General features: G+C 41.8%; 1 protein-coding gene across 1 annotated transcript in view; it reads right to left on the bottom strand.

Annotated features, from left to right (window-relative positions):
• Nucleotides 1-6,121: 6,121 nt before the first annotated feature.
• Nucleotides 6,122-20,812, bottom strand: part of LOC120738074 (alpha-tectorin-like) — a 38,972-nt gene continuing 24,281 nt past the window's right edge. The window contains exons 12-28 of the mRNA XM_040039113.1: nt 19,566-20,142; nt 18,882-19,468; nt 15,802-16,351; nt 15,111-15,709; nt 14,618-14,775; nt 14,001-14,401; nt 13,655-13,851; nt 10,236-10,631; nt 9,857-10,140; nt 8,517-8,794; nt 8,300-8,419; nt 7,981-8,165; nt 7,737-7,897; nt 7,149-7,400; nt 6,846-7,005; nt 6,650-6,752; nt 6,122-6,552 (exon numbers count right to left, since the gene is read on the bottom strand). Coding sequence (XP_039895047.1) covers nt 6,422-6,552; nt 6,650-6,752; nt 6,846-7,005; nt 7,149-7,400; nt 7,737-7,897; nt 7,981-8,165; nt 8,300-8,419; nt 8,517-8,794; nt 9,857-10,140; nt 10,236-10,631; nt 13,655-13,851; nt 14,001-14,401; nt 14,618-14,775; nt 15,111-15,709; nt 15,802-16,351; nt 18,882-19,468; nt 19,566-20,142 — 5,139 coding nt within the window. The 3' untranslated portion in view covers nt 6,122-6,421. The remainder of the gene's footprint in view (nt 6,553-6,649; nt 6,753-6,845; nt 7,006-7,148; nt 7,401-7,736; nt 7,898-7,980; nt 8,166-8,299; nt 8,420-8,516; nt 8,795-9,856; nt 10,141-10,235; nt 10,632-13,654; nt 13,852-14,000; nt 14,402-14,617; nt 14,776-15,110; nt 15,710-15,801; nt 16,352-18,881; nt 19,469-19,565; nt 20,143-20,812) is intronic.

The raw sequence follows: 20,812 nt of genomic DNA, 5'->3' as shown, positions 1-20,812 counted from the left end.
GGACAAAGGGTTTACTGCTGACACAGTAGATCATTCTATTGTAAATAAATACTGTACTCACAGTCAGGAAGAGGGAGTGGAGGAAGATAAAAATGTTTTTGCTCATTAAAACGAGATGCTCTGGCTTTTTCTTGTCCATGTTAACTATACATAACAGAAAAGACTATATGATTGTGTTCTGCCCACTGAAACATTTCAATTAAAGCCCAGTCGTGGACTGTTTTGTCTAAATAGCAGCATATATTGCACTTTAAAAAAACCTAAAGCATTTTGCATGAGGTCTTTGTGTTATATTGGTTTCTATATATCTTTCTAAAATATTAGAAAGATATAATGTGTGTTTTTAATTAGATTTGACACCTCACTTTCTAAAAAAAGAGTCTGTGTACCAATTCAACTGTTTTTTAATGCTAATATTTGATTAACCACTTGCATGTCAGCAACCAAGTGCATTTAGGCATGTAAATATGTCCAACAAGTTCAAACTGAGCATCAGAATAGGGAAGAAAAGTGATTTATGTGATTTCTGTGAATCACTATTGTTTGCCAGACACATTGGTCTTTGAGAAGCTGCTGATCAACAGTGATTTTCCCCACGCAGAGAATGGTGTGAAAAAGAGATTCAGTTATGTTTATGTTAGGATGGTAGGATCAGAATTTGGCACAAACAAAATAAAAGCATAGCTTGCATAAACAATTCAGGCTCCTGGTGGTGATATAATGATGTGGAGGATATTTTTTTGGAATGGTTTCGCCATGGTCCTGGGTCGATTCTAGTATTGTTTTATTTTAGATATCCTCTGGGGTTTCTTAGCTTAATTGCTTAAAATTTTCCTTTTTCTTTGCTCTATGTCATGGTTTCTTTATGTGTTTTGCTGTTTAGTTTTGTTCCCATTTCTTGGTTATTTAGAGGTTAATACCATCATGTCAATTCCACAGATATTTACTAAAAAATTTACCTCCTTTTCTTTTGCAAATGTCTGCTTGGCTTGTTTATGGAAGCCCATCAAATACCACTCCATAGATTACCACAAGGCGCTTTACCAACCAAGTACCTTTGATATGTGTGTTATATTTATGAAAATTAAACCAAGTGAATCAAGAAAAATGTTAACAAATAAATGTTTCTTTAAATGTATGCTTTTCACCTGCAGTTTTTATGTACACACGTTTGAACCTTTGAAACTTTTTAATTTCCATGTATTTCAATGAGTGCCTTATTAAAGGTTAAGTTAAGTCATCTCTGTTTCCCTGTTCAGTATCTTTTATTGTCAGTGCGTTAGTTATCTCTTCCTGATAGGTGACCCTGAATCCTCCCTTAGTTATGCTGCAATAGGCGTAGGCTGCTGGGGGATTATCCAAAACCTAGTGACAGTTTACTATCTTTGCCAGTGGGTGGCTGTAGCTCAGGAGGTAGAGCAGGTCACCTACTGATCGGAAGGTTAGTGGTTCCATCCCTGGCTCGTCCAGTCTGCATGCCAAGAGTGTGAATGTAGTTAGGAAGCATTACGTTTAGAAAACCTGTGTGATTGGCTGAATATGGCATGCGGTATAGGGCACTTTGGGCAATCTGGGGGAGTAGAAAAGCGCTATAAAAGAATCAGTCCATTCACTGTCTAAACAGAGTTTTGTCATGTTACTTTTGCACTATTATGTTCCGGCACATGTTGTTATTACATGGCTTGATTAAGGTAGATATTAGGCAGACATCTGGGCCAGCACAGAATCAGAATCAGAATCAGAAAGGGGTTTATTGCCAAATGTTGAGCAGGTTTACAACATTAGGAAATTGCTGCGGTGCTTCAGTGCAAACATAGTGTCATAAAGATATAAAAATAAGAATAAGAATTAAAAGTGCTACGTAGAAAGATATGTGCATGAGATATACATGAGATATATACATGAGAATAAGAATTAAGAGTGCTACGTAGAAAGATATATACATTAGTGCAGGTGGTGATCAGTGCCAAACATGGAATGATGCAGTGACACAGCGTAGGGTCATGTGATAGTGGCGGGGACAGTCATATGGTTATTGTTCATGTGTCCAACAGCAGAGGGGAAGAAACTGTTCTTATGGCGAGAGGTTCTGGTGCGAATGGACCGGAGCCTCCTGCCTGAGGGGAGCAGGTCAAACAGACTGTGTCCAGGGTGAGAAGGGTCAGCTGAGATCCGAGCTGCACGCCGCAATGTCCTGGAGGTGTACAGGTCCTGCAGGGATGGGAGTCTGCAGCCAATCACCTTCTCAGCAGAGCGCACAACACGCTGCAGTCTCTGTTTGTCCCTGATAGTGGCTCCAGCGTACCACACGGTGATGGAGGAGGTGAGGATGGACTCGATGATAGCAGTGTAAAACTGCATCATCGTCCGTGTTGGCAGGTTGAATTTCTTCAGCTGCCTCAGGAAGTACATCCTCTGCTGGGCTTTCTTGATGACGGAGGTGATGGTGGGCTCCCACTTCAGGTCCTGGGTGATGGTGGTACCCAGGAAGCGGAATGAGTCCACAGAGGTGATGGGGGTGTCAGTCAGGATGATGGGGGGGAGTGGGGCTGTGTGCTTCCTGAAGTCCACAATAATCTCCACTGTCTTCTGGGCATTCAGCACCAGGTTGTTGTGGCTGCACCAGGACACCAGACGTTCAACCTCCCTCCTGTAGGCAGACTCATCCCCGTCCGAGATGAGCCCAATAACGGTGGTGTCATCTGCGAACTTGATTAGCTTGACAGACTGGTGGGTGGAGGTGCAGCAGTTGGTGTACAGGGAGAAGAGCAGAGGAGAAAGAACACAGCCCTGAGGGGAGCCGGTGCTGATGGTCCGGGAGTCCGAGACATTCTTCCCCAGCCTCACATGCTGCTTCCTGTCCGTCAGGAAGTCAGTGATCCACCGGCAGATGGGATCAGGCACATTCATCTGGGAAAGCTTGCCTCGGAGATGGTCTGGAAGGATGGTGTTGAAGGCAGAGCTGAAGTCCACAAACAGGATCCTGGCGTAGGTTCCTGGGGAGTCCAGATGCTGAAGGATGAAGTGTAGGGCCATGTTGATGGCGTCGTCTACAGACCTGTTGGCTCTATATGCAAACTGTAGGGGATCCAGGAGGGGGGCCGTGAGGGTCTTGAGATGGGAGAGAACTAGGCGCTCAAATGACTTCATGACCACAGATGTCAGAGCCACGGGTCTGTAGTCATTTAGGGTCAGCAGTGTGTCTACAACAGGCCTGTGGCTGCACACAACTTACACATGGCCCACATACATCAAAGAATGACGGCCCTTTGGTGCCCCAGATCAGGTTTGCCAGAGGTAATCCACACATGGGCCAGCACAGGACCACCAGTGTGTCTGCAACTGGCCTTGTGTGTCTGGAGTGCAAACGCTCGAGCGCTAAGCAATCACTTTCACTCACGAACAGGGTTTACTCAGCAGCACTGGAGCGTCGGTGGCACAAACGCTGTTTTCTTCGGGAAGCAGGGGCAGGGATGATGGAGGAAACTGGCGACGACGGAGAGGCGACGACCACATTGCTGCGAGGAAAGCAGTGGGTGAGTGACGGTCAAAGCAGAATGTGGATGGAGAGGAGTTCCGTGGCAGCGGCATGGAAACGCTTTTCTATTGTGACGGCCGCCGCTGCAAAGGCTGAAGATGCAGGCCAAATCACTTTCCCGGGCGGAGCCTGCTGAGTCCATGTCTGGTTGCATCGTACTGTCAGGAAATGGCTGTGTGCAGGCAGGAATGGGACCCAAAAGCAGACTCTGAGGCGAGACGTGAACTCAAACAAACTCTGTCGGGGATCCCAACCTTGGCAGTTGTGCAGGTGAAGCCAAAGGCAAGATAAGCTACATCATATTTTCTAGTATATGGCTTGGGAGGAAGTTGGTTTGGTAACATATTTGGCGATGCTTCATCTTCTGCTTTGCATTTGTGTGGGAGCCCTGTCAAAAAAACCCTGCTGCAATGGCTCTGCCCCCCCCACACACACACACACTCACACTCTTTGGGAACCTCTGCACTAAGGTTGTGGTTGTCTTGTCTTGAGCAATAGAGTTTTAACAATGTTTATTTGGCTAAGTGCAACACAGAGGGAACATAAACTGAAACAACGTGGCATAGAACATGATAGCATGGGGATGCGGCAACCTAGACGTGGACCAGGAATGGGAATTAAGTCGTTGGAATTGGAGCTTAAATCTCCCAGGCCTGATTGCCTCCAACCAGCTCCAGGTGGAGGGAGCAACAGAGTGCTACTCCAGGTGAGTAGCACAGGTGGGGAGATGACAGCCCCAATCAGGGGTGGATACCAGATAACTCAGGAACCTAGTGGAATCCTCCAGCCACTCAACTGGACTGTGACAGACATGGATGATAAGTGTATCTCTTATCTATATAGGTCAGCAATCATTGTACAGCATTAGCCTACTTAGAGAAAGAACAGGTGTATAGTTGGCACGTCCAGGCTCAAGTTATTCATTGCTCCAGCAACAAGTTGGCTTTCACCCAACGCAATCATTCCTGGCTTCAAGTCAAAGTACACCCAGTGCAGGATTTACACGTCTACAGCTCCAGCACTCATGTAATTAGAAACTGAACGTGACATTGGTTGCTTCACTTGCAGTGCTTGTGGTGGAATGCTGAGAAAAGTGCAACTTTTCAAACAACATTGCAGCTGCTAGCCAGTAGTGTCATGTTATCAATGGAAATATCCTGAGAATGTAAGACAGTTAACTGTAGCAAATAATCACCATGTTGTAAATGAACAAAGTAAAAGGCAAATGTCAGGCACATACACTGTCCAAGATTCAGAAGGATGTGTTTCAATCCACAGACATCCTTCTGAATCTTGCCTTAATGTACGCCACTTTGCTGTGAAAGTGTGATTCCTGCCACATTCTTTTTTCATGAGCAAAGCATCATTTAAGCAGGAGGGTCTATTGTTTTACTAGTCTAATTGTAATCCAAGCTGATTTCCCCCACGTTTCCCTTTCATTCCCTTTCATGACTTCCTGATTCTAAAAATTAACAATAGTAAGAATATGTGGCCTGAATTTGTGGTGACAACCCAATTTTTGTTGTCCAGGAAGGGAAGGTAAATGTCTTATGATAAATATTATCAAGCCAAGCCTGGGGCGATCGTGGCTCAAGAGTTGGGCGTTCGTCTTGTAATCGGAAGGTTGCCGATTCGAGCCCCGGCTCCGACAGTCTCGGTCGTTGTGTCCTTGGGCAAGACACTTCACCCGTTGCCTACTGGTGGTGGTCAGAGGGCCCGGTGGTGCCAGTATCCAGCAGCCTCGCCTCTGTCAGTGCGCCCCAGGGCAGCTGTGGCTACACTGTAGCTTTCCGTGTGAATGGGTGACTGATTGTGTATCGTGTAAAGTGCTTTGGGGTCCTTAGGACCAAGTAAAGCGCTATACAAATACAGACCATTTACCAAATAACGTCATTATTATCATTAATTTGGCCTCTTACGTCAATATAATATGACTAAGTGAAACTTTATTTAACAACACTTTTCACTGTATAATCTTACTGGGAATAAGAAACAGGCATTGTTCATAATCTGATTTTTATTAAATATTATGAATTACTTGATCTGTGATACATTTAGGTGATCATTCATTAATTTTTGTTTCAACAGATAAAATGAAGCAGATATAGTAATCATGTAATGATATTAAACAGTAGCTCAAACAGTAGGCACCCAGTTTATTGTATTGCACATATTACTTTATTTTGTAAATCCATAGTAGTTTTGGTTGAGTGTCAGAGAGGCACGTATAGGGTCCTCTAAATTAATTATTTAATCCTCGATTTGCCCTTCATTACACATCATTATGTTAAATATAACTGATTTCATTATAACGATCTTCACACAGAAATCAAGGATATGTTAATCTTATCTGATCAAACACACACATCCACACATGTGCAATAACACTATGTGCAATACTCTTTTCTGGCATCATTGTATTTTTACTCAATTGTATACAGCATTTGTATTCTACTTTTATCCTATTGTATATTTTATTCTATTTTATTCTACTGTATATAGTATTTTATTTTATTCTATTCTGTACAGTTGTGTACTGTATTTATTCTTATTGTATTCTAATTTTTGCTTCATAACTTTTGCACTGTCCACTTCCTGCTGTGACAAAACAAATTTCCCGCGTGTGGGACTAATAAAGGTTATCTTATATTATTCTATCAACAAACAGTAACTACAACAAGAAGATTCAAACTATAATATCCTGCATATTTTATCCCATTTAGATTAAAAGAAAACTTACTACACACCTTATCACAAGTAGAGAAACACTCCTCAAGACAAAAAAAAAACACTCAGATGAAAAATACCATTAAAAGGTAACTGAATAATGAATGATTTAAAAGAAATATGGATCACTTTTAATCTCCAGAGTTTTGCCTGTTTCTAGACTGGAGTTTTGGGAGCGAACCGTTTGACCAGCAGGGTTACCAGCATGCTGGCTAGGATCAAACTGGCCAGCAGGGCCAGCAGAGGTGTCACCTGGCCTTGGCCACTGCTTAATTGCATCACTGGGTCTGCGAGAGAAGAACCAAAGTTTACATTGAATGATTAGGTAAACGTTATGTTATATATAAGAGTACAAGGTGAAGAGACATGAAAGCTTCAGAGTACCTCTGCTTCCTGGCCTTGAAACAAGCGGTCCGAGTGAGATGGATGAAGTATCATGGAAAGATGCGTCCCTCCGAACTCTCCTGTGGTAACCCGGGTAACAGCGCTGAGGGGAGAAAAAATGTTTAGAGGCTTCTGCTTCTGCTATTCCTATTTATAAGATAGGAATGGAAAAAGATTTAAAAACATTGGTACATACAGCTGTGCAATTGTTGTGTCTCAAAAGACACAGGTGGACACTGCAGTGAAGGTAAATGGATGAATAATTGGTAAAAGTGAACATCCTGAAGGAGAATCGGGCCTCAGTGGAGATGCCGTTCTGAATCAGCTCTACCGTTCCATCGGCTTTATTGGGACACCTGGAAGACAGATTAAAAAAGCAAAGAGTTCATTATATGGAAGAATTGGTGGAGAAACCGAGGAGAGGTCTGTCTGGGGCTGATTCTTTTAATTTTTCAATAAAGTATGCTAAGACAAGGTGACGTTGCAAAAGTTTTCCTACTCTGAAGTAATAAGATCCCAGCGGACGGGGTAGTTTGGCATATTGACTGGCGTGGCCCAGCAGGAGTCCAGAATGGTGGAGATCTGGCGTTGATCCACTCCTTCTGTTCGCACCTCCACATATAACCTCTGATCTATTTCCATTTCTATGTTTGTGTCGCTGCTGAGGGGGAAGCGGAAGCCAGGGTCCTGGAAGGGGATCATTCTCATGCGATACTGTCCTTGACCGGTTGCAATCTTCTTCCTAATGATGCTATAAAAACCATAATAATACTACAAATGAGTTGATTACCAAATCATTGTAAGTTTCATCTCAAGAGCTTCTCAATAATAAGAATATAACAGTCATGTTCAGTGTAAATGCTGTGCTAGCTGATGCACATTGAAATATTTACATTTTAACATGTTTGACTATCAAAAAGTGTAAGGTTAATGTGTGTCAAAAATAACATTCTCATTTTCATTTCATGTTAATTTTTCTCATCTATACTGTGATCCTAGAACACCAGCATTAAAAATCATTACCCCAATAAATGCTCACGGACTTGTTTAAGTATTGTATATAATGCACAGGAGATGATATTGTCACCTTTCTACAGGGTTGATGCCCACAGCCATAGACAGGGCCTGATTCAGGGGGTATTCACAGCAGAAACGCAGATGGATGCTCCTCTGGCGGCTGATTAGACTTCCATGAGGATCCACATCACCCTGAACTGTGTTCTCATACATGAAATGTGTTCCGTTGCTCTAAAATTAAAAAGACAAAATAGAACAAGTTGAATATGTTCAGTAATGGTGACTATCCCTAATGTTTTGGTTTTGTACCTTACCCTGAGTGCTGTCCCACACAGATGGTTGTCATTATCAAAGTGGAACACCAGTCGTCCATCCTCAAGAGTCCCATTGCAGGATTCATCTCGGAGATGGAGGGCATCAGAGTGAAAGCCAGCCTCAAATAGCTGACAACGGGACACGGACATGGTGCCTGAACTACTGGCACAAGTGATGGTTGAGTCTGTTAATACAAGTTTAAAAAGAAGAATAAGAAAACAAATAACTAACAAATCCCATTTTTCTTGTACAAACCCGTCTGCGATACCACTGTCAATAACCTGAAAATAAGAGAGGGTTTAAAAAAGCTTCACTCACCATAACTTTCATTGTTGCGGCGATGGTGGTGTTCATCACAGAAGCAGCCATAGACACCGTCCTTCTTACCACACCACTCGTACTCTGTGCAGTCCAGCTGTTCACAGGGGTCTGACTGGTCTGCAGAAGCAGAGAAATAAGGATCAAATAAAAGAAAGCCAATCTTTCAGAAACAAGCTCAATAAAGATATAATTTAATTATCCACTGCAAATTTACCACACAGCAAACCAGAGCGCCAGTCAGGGATATCTAGCCCTAGAACAGAGCAAGTTCTCTCATATGCTGAGACAGCAGAACACAATATGCCATTGGCTGGAGTGTAGAGGCAGAGGTCGTAGATACAGGAGGTGAAAAATGGCTCGGGGTCAGAGTGCAGGTGGCAGGCACTGAATGGGCCGGTGGTGTTGGTGATGACACTGCAGAGTTGGGAGTATTCTTCTTTAAAGGTGCAGTCATTCAGTCCATCACCACTTCTTTGATCAGTGGAGCCACATCTGGAAAAGACATTACATGTTTAACACTTTTGGAAACTTTGTGTACTTTGGTAAAATGCACTTTTCATCTCTACACACTCCCAATTCACACTGAACACAAAAGTAGATTTATAACAGAGGGTAGTCTGAGTCTCTCCCAGGTTGGGTACAATATAATATCAAGGGGTCAGCACCCCTTGATATTATATTTGAATGTGCTTGTTACACTTAAGCGTAACTTTAATGTAAAGGATAGTTCATCTACTCAAGATAATTTTTGTTAAAAATTTCCCTGTGTGTGTACCAGATTATTTGTTGTATTTGATATTTTTCAAACACTTAAATCCCTGAACGAATTTTACCTTATAATATAGATTAGACTCTTATTTTTAAATCCGGAACGGGCAACTTCCGGGAAGGAAAATCGTACTGCTACTGTTTGCCACAGAAAAGGTTAATGAGAGAGTTATCATTTTCCATCCATCTTTAAATTAGCATCTAGCTGGAGGGCGAACAGGTATGTTTGTGTAATTTACTTGTTGTTTACATTTCAGACAATTTGTAAATGTATTACTTGATTGTTAACAACTTCAGCCTGCTAGAGTGATCTAGCACCTCCTGTTCTGTGAATTATTTAGCATAAGGGAAACATAGTTATATCAAGTGAATGTTTATTTTGTTTTATGTTATGATTACAGCTCTATGGTAACTTGAATAAATGGGTTGGAATACCCCACCATGATCCATCCGTAATGATCATTGAGTGCATTGTCTGAATAAAGTCTGGCTGGAATGCTACATTCCCTATTCACAACTTAAACCAGGTTAGAAGGCAAACTCTTAAAAGTGACTGAAAAATAACAATAAAGGCCTATTTAGCAGCGTCAATTTTGACCAAGAGGTCCTAATCAAGTGCCACCTTGATCTGTCATATATATACTGTTGTCCTTACATGTACTGCTGTGTTGTCCATAAAATATTCAAGTACAATGCAAGACTTGGAACATTATTGTTAAAATGTGAGTTGATGAAGGTCAACAAGACTATTTTTGGAATATCCTAAAGAAGTTCCAAACAGCTCACCCTGGTTGGCTTCTTGTTGACTTCCAGCTCTGTCCAAAGTCATCATCATTTTGTGCCAGTGAGCCATTGGGTGAGACTTTATCATCCCCAGAGTCGCCATTGAAGTTTCCACACATACCTATGACTCTGTTTTGACGGTTTTGGGCGATTCTTACCAACAAAGTACTCTGGCCATCAAACTGGACTGTCAGGTCAAGTGCATCGACGACCATGTAGCTGCCTTCCCTTACCACCTCAGCTAAAGTTCCTGCAGTGGTGGGAAGAGACACTTCTGCTCCATTTACCTGAGAGAACAAGAGTTATGAGAGACATGTGAAGTAAGGAAGTGCCTGCTGTGCAGCTGTTCATATGAGAGAAACGTAGAACGCTTAGTATTTACCGTTACTCTTTTATTGGGTCCAATCCTGATGTGCACACTTTCTGAATGATTTGAGAGGTATATGTCCACTGCAGACACAAATGACACACGGTTGTTTCCACGGTGATTGTTGGTGGCTGTCACTTGAAACTGTGTTTCATTAGTGCCATGGCTCATGCTCTCAGTGATGATGTAGGAGCAAGTTCCCTGGAAATGAGCCACTGCTCCATCAAAGGTGATGTAGTGTGGATCTCCCCATACAGTGCAGGTGGACATGGCATCGTAACAGCCCAGCTGTCCATCTCTGATGGAGCACTCTTGTGCAGGAGTACAAGATGCAGCAGAACATCGCAGGTCATATGGAGCGTGGCATTCACATCTCTGTGAGCAACTGTCTGTCCAGAAGGACTCGCCAGCCTGTGTATAACAAAAGGAGGAAGAATGAGCACACTAAGTTTATCCCACTTTACCAGGGATACTGACTAGGGATGGACAGATCTGATATGCAGCATTGGTATCGATCTGATCCCGACCTAAATTACTGGATCGGCAATTGGGGCGAAAAACAAATTTAATCCAATCCATTAAAATATATAATTTAATATCACAAAAGCACCTCACAAAAGTCACTACACAGGTAGTGACCTTAGCATGTCGGAGCAGCATTCGCCACGTGATAGAGCAGCTGTTGAGTGTGAGACCTGTTGGTGGTCTAGAGTTAACAGTGAAAGCATTTGGAGCCTCGCTACTAGTGATGGGTCAGTCGCAAACGGAATGGCTCTTAGAGCCGGCTCTTTGAAATGAACGATGGGAGCCGGATGCTTATTGGGAGCCATGTGGGTTTTTTCTCTCTCACTTTTTTTTCACTTCATGCTGCACGTGATTGGTCAATATGTGTTTGTGCCTTGATTTTGCGCTGAGTGGTGGAGAGGCAGTAGTTACACTCGCAGCAGCAATATCGACACATTAGAAAGGTATAGTAAAGAAAATGAGTGACACCAAGAAAAGAAGCAAAATCTGGAACCCTTTCAGTTTTATTGACAATACAAAGGCAGAGTGTAAAGTCTGCAAGAACAGAATACAGAATACCGGCTCCACAAACAACCTGCACAGACACCTGAGAACTCTCCACCCATCATTGCAATGGGAAGATAAAACACAGTCGGTGTGATATTACTACAACTGTTGCTTCCGCTGCTGCTGCATCTACAGCATCATGCAGTATACCAGCACAACCATCTAAACTAACCCAGAGCTCTATGTGACAGTTTTTGCAGAAGTTGAATTTTAAATAGTTGGTTTTTGTATTTTATAATTTATTTTTTACATTTTATTTGGAGTGAATAAATAATAGCATGTTTATATAATAAGCATATGTAAATAAAAAACATGTTTTTTCACATTAGTAATTCACTTTGTGCATAATTTTATATTGTTGTTGATGGTTAATTAAAGCAACCAAACAACCTGAAGAGCCGCTTGGGAGCCAAAAGAGCTGGCCCTTTTCAGTGAGCCAAGCCTAAAGAGTCGGTTCTCTAAAAAGAGCCGGAATTCCCATCATTACTTGCTACATGCTGCCAGACCAGGTGGTGTGCCAAGGTAGGAATCCCTGACAAAATTTGTTCCTCCTTTTTCGCAAACATTCGCTGTGTTGGTCTAGTTTTCTCCGCCTCCAATACAATTAGACATGGAAGTAGTGATGTTTTAGTTTTTTGAAAAAGTGAAAAATGAGTGTCATTACATTACCATTCAGTTTGAAGGTTACAATAGAAGATTTTTTATTTAGTGTTCTCACTTAGTATCAGACTGGGTTATTTTACCAAATGAAGGACATTTTGTCTGATAATTATTTTTATCCTCCTGCAAGTTTACCGTATAAAGAGCTAAAACCTCCAAAGTTTCAGGACTACTTAGTCATTATAAGAAGTACTTGTGTCATGGTCCTGGGCCTTTAGCCCAGTGTTTTGATTGCGTACTATTGTTTTTTTAGTTTGTTCTCTTTTGTTCATGACTACTAGGGTTTTGGTTTCTGTTTTGCTTTTCTAGATTTCTTGTCCTTCTGGGTTGTGATTTCTAGCTCTTAGATTTAGTTCTGCCCTCGTGTTATTCTCTTATTCCCTAGTCAATCATGTCTCATGTTCCTCCTGTCCCTGTACTGTGTTCCCTCTGTACTGTGTTAGTATTGTCTCTGAATTCTGTCTGTGGAGTTCCTGTTTTACTTTGAAGGTCTTGTCTCATGTTAGTGTATTCTGTTTTACTTCCTTGTCCTTACTAGCCCAATGAGTCCCAGCTGTGTGCCCACCTGTTCCTTGTTTCCTCATGTGCCTGCCAGTGTATTTTAGTCCCTGTCAGTTAGTTCTTGTTGTCGCGTCATTAACGTCGGTTCCCCTCTCATGCTGTGTGTTTTCTCGTGAGTTATAGTCTTGGATTTTCCAGTTTAGTTTGATATTGTTTTGTATTTCTCCCGAGGCTGCAATAAAGCAGAGTTCACGTTTTGCCTCTGAGTCCAGTGTTTGGGTCCTTTTCAACTGCCTGCATACAGCACACCATAAGAATTTGTGAACTAAAAATCAAGAATGTAGGATACTGTTTTTCTGTCATCTGAAGGCACACCATGTGCCAACGCAGGGGAAACAAATTCTGTCGGGGACACCTACCTTGGCACGACACATGGCTAAACCCTTTCGTGGTTCGAAACCGCCCCCACACACTTTTTTTCATACTTGTGTTAAGTTTTGTATAGAAATTACACAAAATTCAGTCTCAGGTTAAACATGATGAAAACAGCTTACACTGACATCCATCCTGAAAAAAGATGAGTGTCGTGAGAAGCCGTGTTTGCATGTATTTGCACTGCTTTCCACTCTGGATGTCTATTTATGTTAAGCTTTAAGTATAAGAGGGTCCATTCTACAACTTTTTTTTAAAGTAGCTGAATATAAATGTTATTTTGTGCTGATATTGCACTTCTTTTCAGAACCAAAGAGTTTTTGAAATCTCCATAGAATTGCATTTTAAATTACTTCTTGAATATTACTTTAAATACTGAGATTTAAAGTTCTGCTAAAGGTTTAAATAAAAAGATCATTATTGCTGAAATGCAAAATATTTTGGGTGTAGCGTATTTTTTTGCATACAAGTATGACAGAATAGCTTTAGTGTTTTATTTTTAAAATTTTAGTATGATTTATAAAAAATGCAGCAAGATATTTAAAAAAAAAACAGTTTTATTGATTGTAAAAATAGACTATATAGGATTCATATCGGTATCGGACATAAAAAAAAATGGTATTGTGCCATCTCTAGTACTGACAGGGTATGGGAATGAGAAACGTTTGCCAAGCTGTCATTGTTAATTATCTGCACAAAATCCTTTATGAAATTAAACCCCTGAAAACGATATCCTTTTTTATATAAACATGGTTCTTTGTAGAACTTACACTATAGTAGAATCCATTATACTGGCAGCCACAGCTTTCCACTGGGACACACCTGGTTCCACTCCTATGGTAGCCTTTATTGCAGAAACATCCCTCAGAGCAAGCCTGCCCACAGGTGGCATTATTGCTGCTGGCACAGGTGTGACCACAGTCAGTACCACATAGCTCATAATGGCTGTTGGCTGGACAGTCCAATGCTGAACAAGCAAGAAGAGAAACAATGGATGCCAGGTGGTTAAAAATAAATTCAATAATTAAATTTATATGCACAAATAAAACAAAAAAAAGGCATTTGATTATCTTGTCCTTAATACTATATCAACAACACAATGGAAGGTTGACTCACTGCAGGTGGTGTTTTGTCTCCAAGGGTAGATTTGAACATTAGCAGACTGACAGGCACTGACATATGATTCAAGAGCCCTGCACAGGAGGTCATGGCCTCGATTTCCTGCCACACACACGTCAAACACACAGTCGTTGAAATATGGTGCTGGGTCCACCTCCTCGTGGCAGAAACTGAAGGGACCATCAGCTGCCTGGATCACTTCACACTGATCTCTAGCAGGCTGTTCATTGGTACACTGTGGACAGGAGGAGCCGCATCCATCACTGCAGATGTAGTTGCCTGGCACCTTCCAGGCTCTCCCAAACTCTTCTGGAGATGTGACTGTTATTCCAGATGGTGTGTGAAAGTCATCATTTGGATTTCCATTGAAGTCCCCACAAAGTCCGCATGTTTGTCCTCTGTTGATGACAACAGTCAGATAAAGTATTCATTTGTATCACTTTAGGGAGGGTTATCAATCTAATGCTGTACTCTCAAGGCCCATTCTGAGCCAAGGAAAACCCTGTACATTGGAACTATGTCATAAAAGTGTAGTGGTGCAAAACTATGAACTCTTTAAAGACGTGAGTCATAACAACAGAAGCTGACTTTGTTAAGTGATAATTGGCAGATACCTGTAATTTGGAGGCACAGTGATAGAAACTGTACTCCATCCATCGTACATGACACTTAAGCCAAAATCAGTGCGAACAATTGTTTGAAATCCACTGGCAAGGATAGATACTTGACTTCCATTCAAGAGAATTGGTACATTTTGTGTTATTCCATTTACCTAGGACATTTGAAGAACAAATTGGAAAAAAGAAAAACATTTAATTTGTTTCTCAGACATATTGTATTCATGTGGCTTTTAAAGAATTAACTCACTTTTAAATATAATCACAGTAATGCTCTAGTGAAGAAACTGTGTAATGACATCACTGTTTCCAGACTACTTTATCTTTAATATTCCTCTACAGCAATTTCTTGTTGCTCATTGTCCAACAATACTTTACAATTAACTAGAGGTTTTTCTTATGGTAGGTTAATCTGCCACTGTCTGTGAATTTAAATATTGCTTTTGAAGATGTAAAATATGAGTAATTGCTCAGAAAGAGTTCCGCTCACCTCTACCATACCCCTGTTGTATCTTGACATGTGCACATGATAGCCCCACACATTCACGAAAACTTCTGCTGTGACTGAAACTGGCAACCCATTCAATGCCTCATTCTTAGCTTCCACTGAAAACTGATTGAGCTCATCAGTGGCATTACAAAGGCTTGCCAGGATATAGCGACAGGTTCCTTGGAAATCATAGGTCTTGCGATCAAAGGTGAAATAGTGAGGGTCTCCAGAGGCAGAGCACGTGCCAGAAGGGTTGGGATGGCAGCCCAACTCACCCTCCACCACACGGCAGGACTCCTGGGGGCCACAGGAGTTGGGAGTACAGTGGACATTCCCTGTATTTCCGTTACAGGTACACAAGCTCTGGCATTCTTCACCATCCCAGAACTTCTCGCCACTTTGGCGATAGCGTCCTTGGTGATAGCATCCACAAGATGTTGGTGGAACGCACTGGTCACCATTGAGGATAAAACCACTGTTACACTGACAGCCCTCCTGGCACACAGTATCACAGGTGAAGGGGAAAGAGAGGCTGGGGCAAGCAGAAGGACAAGAGGTTCCACAGAGTTCATAATGGCTGTTTGATGGGCAGGTTAGTGCTGGAGAAAAACAAACAGGTTAACATAAAAAAGCATTTTTAAACATTTGGAGATCATGGCTAGAATTAATTCAAAAACAGTTGAATTCTTACCACAGTCAGTTGCATTTCTCCATTGTCCCAAGGCAACACCCTTCTGTTGACACATTAGTGCATAATCTCGTAGGACATCACACAGAGTTGATGCTGGATATCTAGAGCCCCTCATGATCTCCACACATGCATCCGCCTGCTGCCTTGGGTCAACCACAGACCAACAGGGTACAAATGGCCCATCTGGTGATCTGAGAATGCCACAGTACTCACTAGAATTGTAATCAGTCCTATCTTGGCCTCTGCTTTCCACACAGTGAGCAGCCAGGGAGCCATCTCGCCAACTGTCTCCAAAGTCCTGAGAACTGTTGACCAGGACACCATTGGGTGTGCGGAAGTCATCATGTGGATGACCATTGTAGTTACCACAGAGTCCACCCAGTGAACCATTGTAGATATCAGGAGCAGTGACACGGACAAAGTGAGGCCAGACTGTCTGCACAGTTACACCAAAGGAGGTGCGAATGATGACACTGCGCAGGTTGCTGTAGAAAATCTGGATTCCATTGGACCCAGCACTGAAAGGCAGCCTGATCACCTGACCATCAACCTAAAGGGCATTTAAACAGACAGTTTCAAAATTTCTTTAACATTAATAGGTACTAAAGGCTAGATAAGGGATGAAGCATTAGCCACCTGTCTGTTAATGAACTGTTCATCAGTCCTTCCCCGATAACCCCTTGATTTTTGATATTTTTTATTTTTCTAGATAGTGATTATTTACAAACGGCCATTCATGAACTACCATATTGAGTAATTTCTTATTAGTTCCAAGTTCCGCATTGGCTCATAGAGCTGACTGGGCTTTTTAATACAGTACCAAACCTCTACAACAGCCTTCCCATCTAGATCACTGTTGATATATTTAAGTATATATTAGCTGTATTCAACACCTGACTGAAAATATAACTATTTAAATTTTCTTAAATTTATTATGTCTTAAAAGGGACAGCTATACACCATTGTTTTGTCTACCCTTCCAAACCCAAAGAAAAACAAGAATGTTTAAAGTACTATTTGTCTCATCTGCTTCATACATCATATTGGAGTGTTGCTTCTGTTGTAGTCAACGTCTGGTGTGTATAAATGACCTACATGAATATAATATATAATTATGTGACTTATTATACTGACTTGACTGACTCCTTGAGTACTGATTAGTTTACAATGAATCATAAAAAGAATATAACTACAGTTACTTTAGCAACTGTAGTTATACTAGTTACTTTTAGCAAAAAGTAAACTAGAGTTCTCCATGCATCCATTTTGTGCAGTTTAAATTGCCAGGGCGGCAGTCTAAGTAGAGAAGCCCAGACTTTCCTCACTCCACCTCTTTCAGCTTATCAGGAGGGACACTGAGTTATTCCCAAGCTAGCCAAAAGAATCTCTAAATCAAGTCCTGAATCTGCCCCTGGGGCCTTCTCCCAGTAGGACATGGATGAACACTTCTCAATGTGGAGGAGCAGCAGCTGTACTCTTGATGACCAAGCTCCTCATCTTATCGCTAAGGTAGGGCACAACCAACCAACAAAGGAAACCAATTTCTGCTGCTGCTTCTGTGACACACTAATGTGTGATCCCATCAGAAGTAGTACTTGTTAAAAAAAATGAGAGATTTGTCACCGAAGTGAACTATGTGTAATGAGGTAGTTGCACCCCCCAGCCTCCGGGTGGCGCATTGTTCAGTGAGACAGAATAGTGAGGTCATAGGTCCTCCTCTCCAATATGGCAGAAGCGAGGCAAAGAGAAACTTCACCAGTCGTCTCTGTCTCATCATTTCCCTGTTTTGCAGGTTTGTAACCGGTAAAACTATATTAAAACGGTTGTAAAATATTGATAAGAAACACAGCTAAATGTGAGGGTATAAATCAGCGGGTAAACCCTGTTATTTGTTACGTTTTATGAAGTAGAAGGACTGAAAAAAAATGCCAAAGCCTAGCCAGCCGCGGGCGCCATTTTGGTTTCCTTTCTCCACTTATTTTAGGTCGTTTTAGCTGAATAAGCTCCTTGTCGTGTCCTGATTTTGTGAATATGAATGTTAATCTGCTGTTGGCAGTGAAGAACGACTGTTTACTGGTTCTGAAAAGTGATTTTGAGAATGTTAAAGCTAAAGCTAAGCCTGCCAGCATACACATGACTCTTTCATGTATTTGTGAGCTACTAAGCTAAATTGGTTTAAGACCAAGCACTGGTATGTTGGTTAAAACAATCAGAATACATAGGTATTTGGGTTAAGAGTTAAATAGAGGTAAAAATGTATTTGAACATGCATTTCATATTGTTTTGAATTGTCATTCAGAGAGAATAGCCGAGTAAATGATTTGAAGGTCACTACACGTGAAGTACTCTTGTTTCCCATGAAAAGATCGTGGTATTGCAGCTTGAACATACAGACGGTTTTATTGTTATTTCTGTTGTATATAGAGAATGGTGATGCTGCAAGTTAAAAAATACATGTGATTGTATAAATAAATATGGCAGAAGCGAGGCAAAGAGAAACTTCACCAGTCGTCTCTGTCTCATCATTTCCCTGTTTTGCAGGAACATTTAATCTGTTTTACCGGCCCATACTCTGGGTCGGTTACACTTCACATCCTAAATCTTTGGGCTACTTCCCACAGCTCAAGACAGCAGGCAAGGGAAGAATACCTAGAATATATGCATATCTACCCCCTGCCTCCCACCTAGGGCAACACACAGTCCAACCCCTCCCCAGGAAACTGGTTCCAGAATGCGAGCTGTGCGGTAAAGTGAGCTTTATAAAGCAAAAAATATATCCTGACAGGAAAAGAAACAAGGAAACCTGAATGAGAGTACTGAAGGGGAAATTTTCTCTGTGCATCTTTTCTTCTCCAATGTTCTGATTACAATGAACAAAACAAAGTAGAAAAAACAACAGATAATTATGTACTAATCTCTACCCAATGACTTGCTAATATGTTAGCACTTATCTATTCTATCTTTTCTCCTGAGAAGTTTTCTTGTCACTTTTTGTAAAGTGACATACCCTTCCAGGGTGTTTACACTCAGTTTAACACATTTATCTATATTGACGATTCAAATATATTTCAGTCACTTACCTGTACTTTACTGTTTATTCCCATCTCAATGGAGACCTGTGTCCCCTCTGACTCAAACTTTAGAACACTGGAAAAGCCTTGCTGGCCTCTTGGCACTTTATCTGCTGTCACCATGAAGAAGTGTGGGTGACTGGACAGTCCCATAACTTTGGCAAGTGTCAATCGACACGCTCCAGGATATTGGTATGTCAGTCCATCAAATGTCTGATATGACCCTGGGCCTCTGATCCAGCATGTTTCATAGCTATTTGGTCTGCATCCTCTTTCTCCATTTTCTACCCTACATGATTCAAATGGCCCACAACCATGAGACTGGCAAGTCATGGAGCCATAACTGCAGCTACAACGTCTCCCACAGTCTCCATCTAGTATTACTGTTTGTCCAGAGCGGTAGTAACGGCCCTCAAAGCTGCAGCCACACTCAGCATGAGGGACACAGACCCCACCACTGAGGATGTAGCCTGAATCACAGATGCAGCTTTCCTGCGCAGGGAGAGGACAGTTGTGGGTGGAGTTGGGATTGAGACAAGTAGCTGGACATCCTGTGCCTTCAGATTCAAAGTGGCTGTTGGCTGGACATGGGATTTCTAGACAGCAGAGAATAAAATTGATCTTAACATCGGTGGAATTTTAATATAATTATATTTTTGAAATAATGGGGGGACGGGGGGATGGGTAACATACCACAGAAACCAGGGCTCCTCCAGCTTGGTAGCTGAATACCATTTTGTTGACACTGACTTGCGTACACGGTTAAGGCTTGACAGAGAATGGGTTGGTACCCTCCTCCTACACACAGATCATACACACAACTGTCCACAAAGGACTGTGGTGGAAGCTTTTGATGGCAAGCAGCAAAAGGTCCAGAACTGCTGCTGAGGATACCACAATGGGCAGGGTTGCTGTACAATGCTGTCTGTTGTGCAGTGCAGCCAGCACAGGCCAGACCTGCACACTGTGCCTCACAACCAGGCTCATCATCCCCAGGTGCTTTCCAGCTGTTAGCGAAAACCACATCAGAGCTCACAAGCTCGCCCTGGCGTGTGCGAAAATCGTCTTGAGGGTGATTGTTGAAATTTCCACAAAGACCGCATGTTGCATTCTGGTAAGTGTAGGCCACACTGATCTGGACATAATGGTTTGTGTCATAAGACACCATTAAACCAAAGTCAGTGCTGATGACCACAGAAAAACCTGACTGATAAACCTGCACGGTGCCATTGCTAAGGAAGAATGGAGTGGATGCAAAGTTTCCATTAACCTGTAAAAACATCAGCATACAAACAGTTAAAAAATACACATCACAAAAATATGTCTCCTGAAGTACAACCCAAACTCCAGAAAAGTATCGTTAAATTTGATCAAAATGAAAACTGAAAGACTTTCAATTCACATGAGCCAATATTTTATTCACAAAAGAACATAAATATTATAACAAATGCTTACACCGAGAAATTTTACAATTTTATTCACAAAATGAGCTCATTTTAAATTAGATGTTTGCTACAGGTCCAACATAGTTGGGTTGTGCATAGGGATGGGTATCGAAACCCGGTTCTTGTTGAGAACCGGTTCCTACTGTTTCAATTCCTTGGAATTGTTTGCCATTTTTGCAAACGATTCCCTTATCGATTCCAGTCGCCCCGAATGACGTCACCACGTTGCGGAGCGTCATTTACCTGGCAGGAAACACGGCGCCTAAGCGGCTCTAACGCTCAAAAGTTTGGTTATACTTTATGAGAACGGATGACAACAGAGCAACTTGCAATACTTGCAAAGTAGATATTTCATTTAGAAATAGGAGGAAACACTACGAATATGCAAAAGCATTTGCTCACAAAACACGTGATAACCTTAAATGAATGTCGTGTTTTTAATTCCGCTCCGGACTCGTGAATCTCAACCCAGCAGCACCGGTAACGTTTGCAAGT

The sequence above is a fragment of the Simochromis diagramma genome, unplaced genomic scaffold (assembly GCF_900408965.1).
Source record: "Simochromis diagramma unplaced genomic scaffold, fSimDia1.1 OVJJ01000402.1, whole genome shotgun sequence".
In the NCBI taxonomy this organism is placed as follows: Eukaryota; Metazoa; Chordata; class Actinopteri; order Cichliformes; family Cichlidae; genus Simochromis; species Simochromis diagramma.
This window is presented reverse-complemented; position numbering and strand designations above follow the sequence as displayed.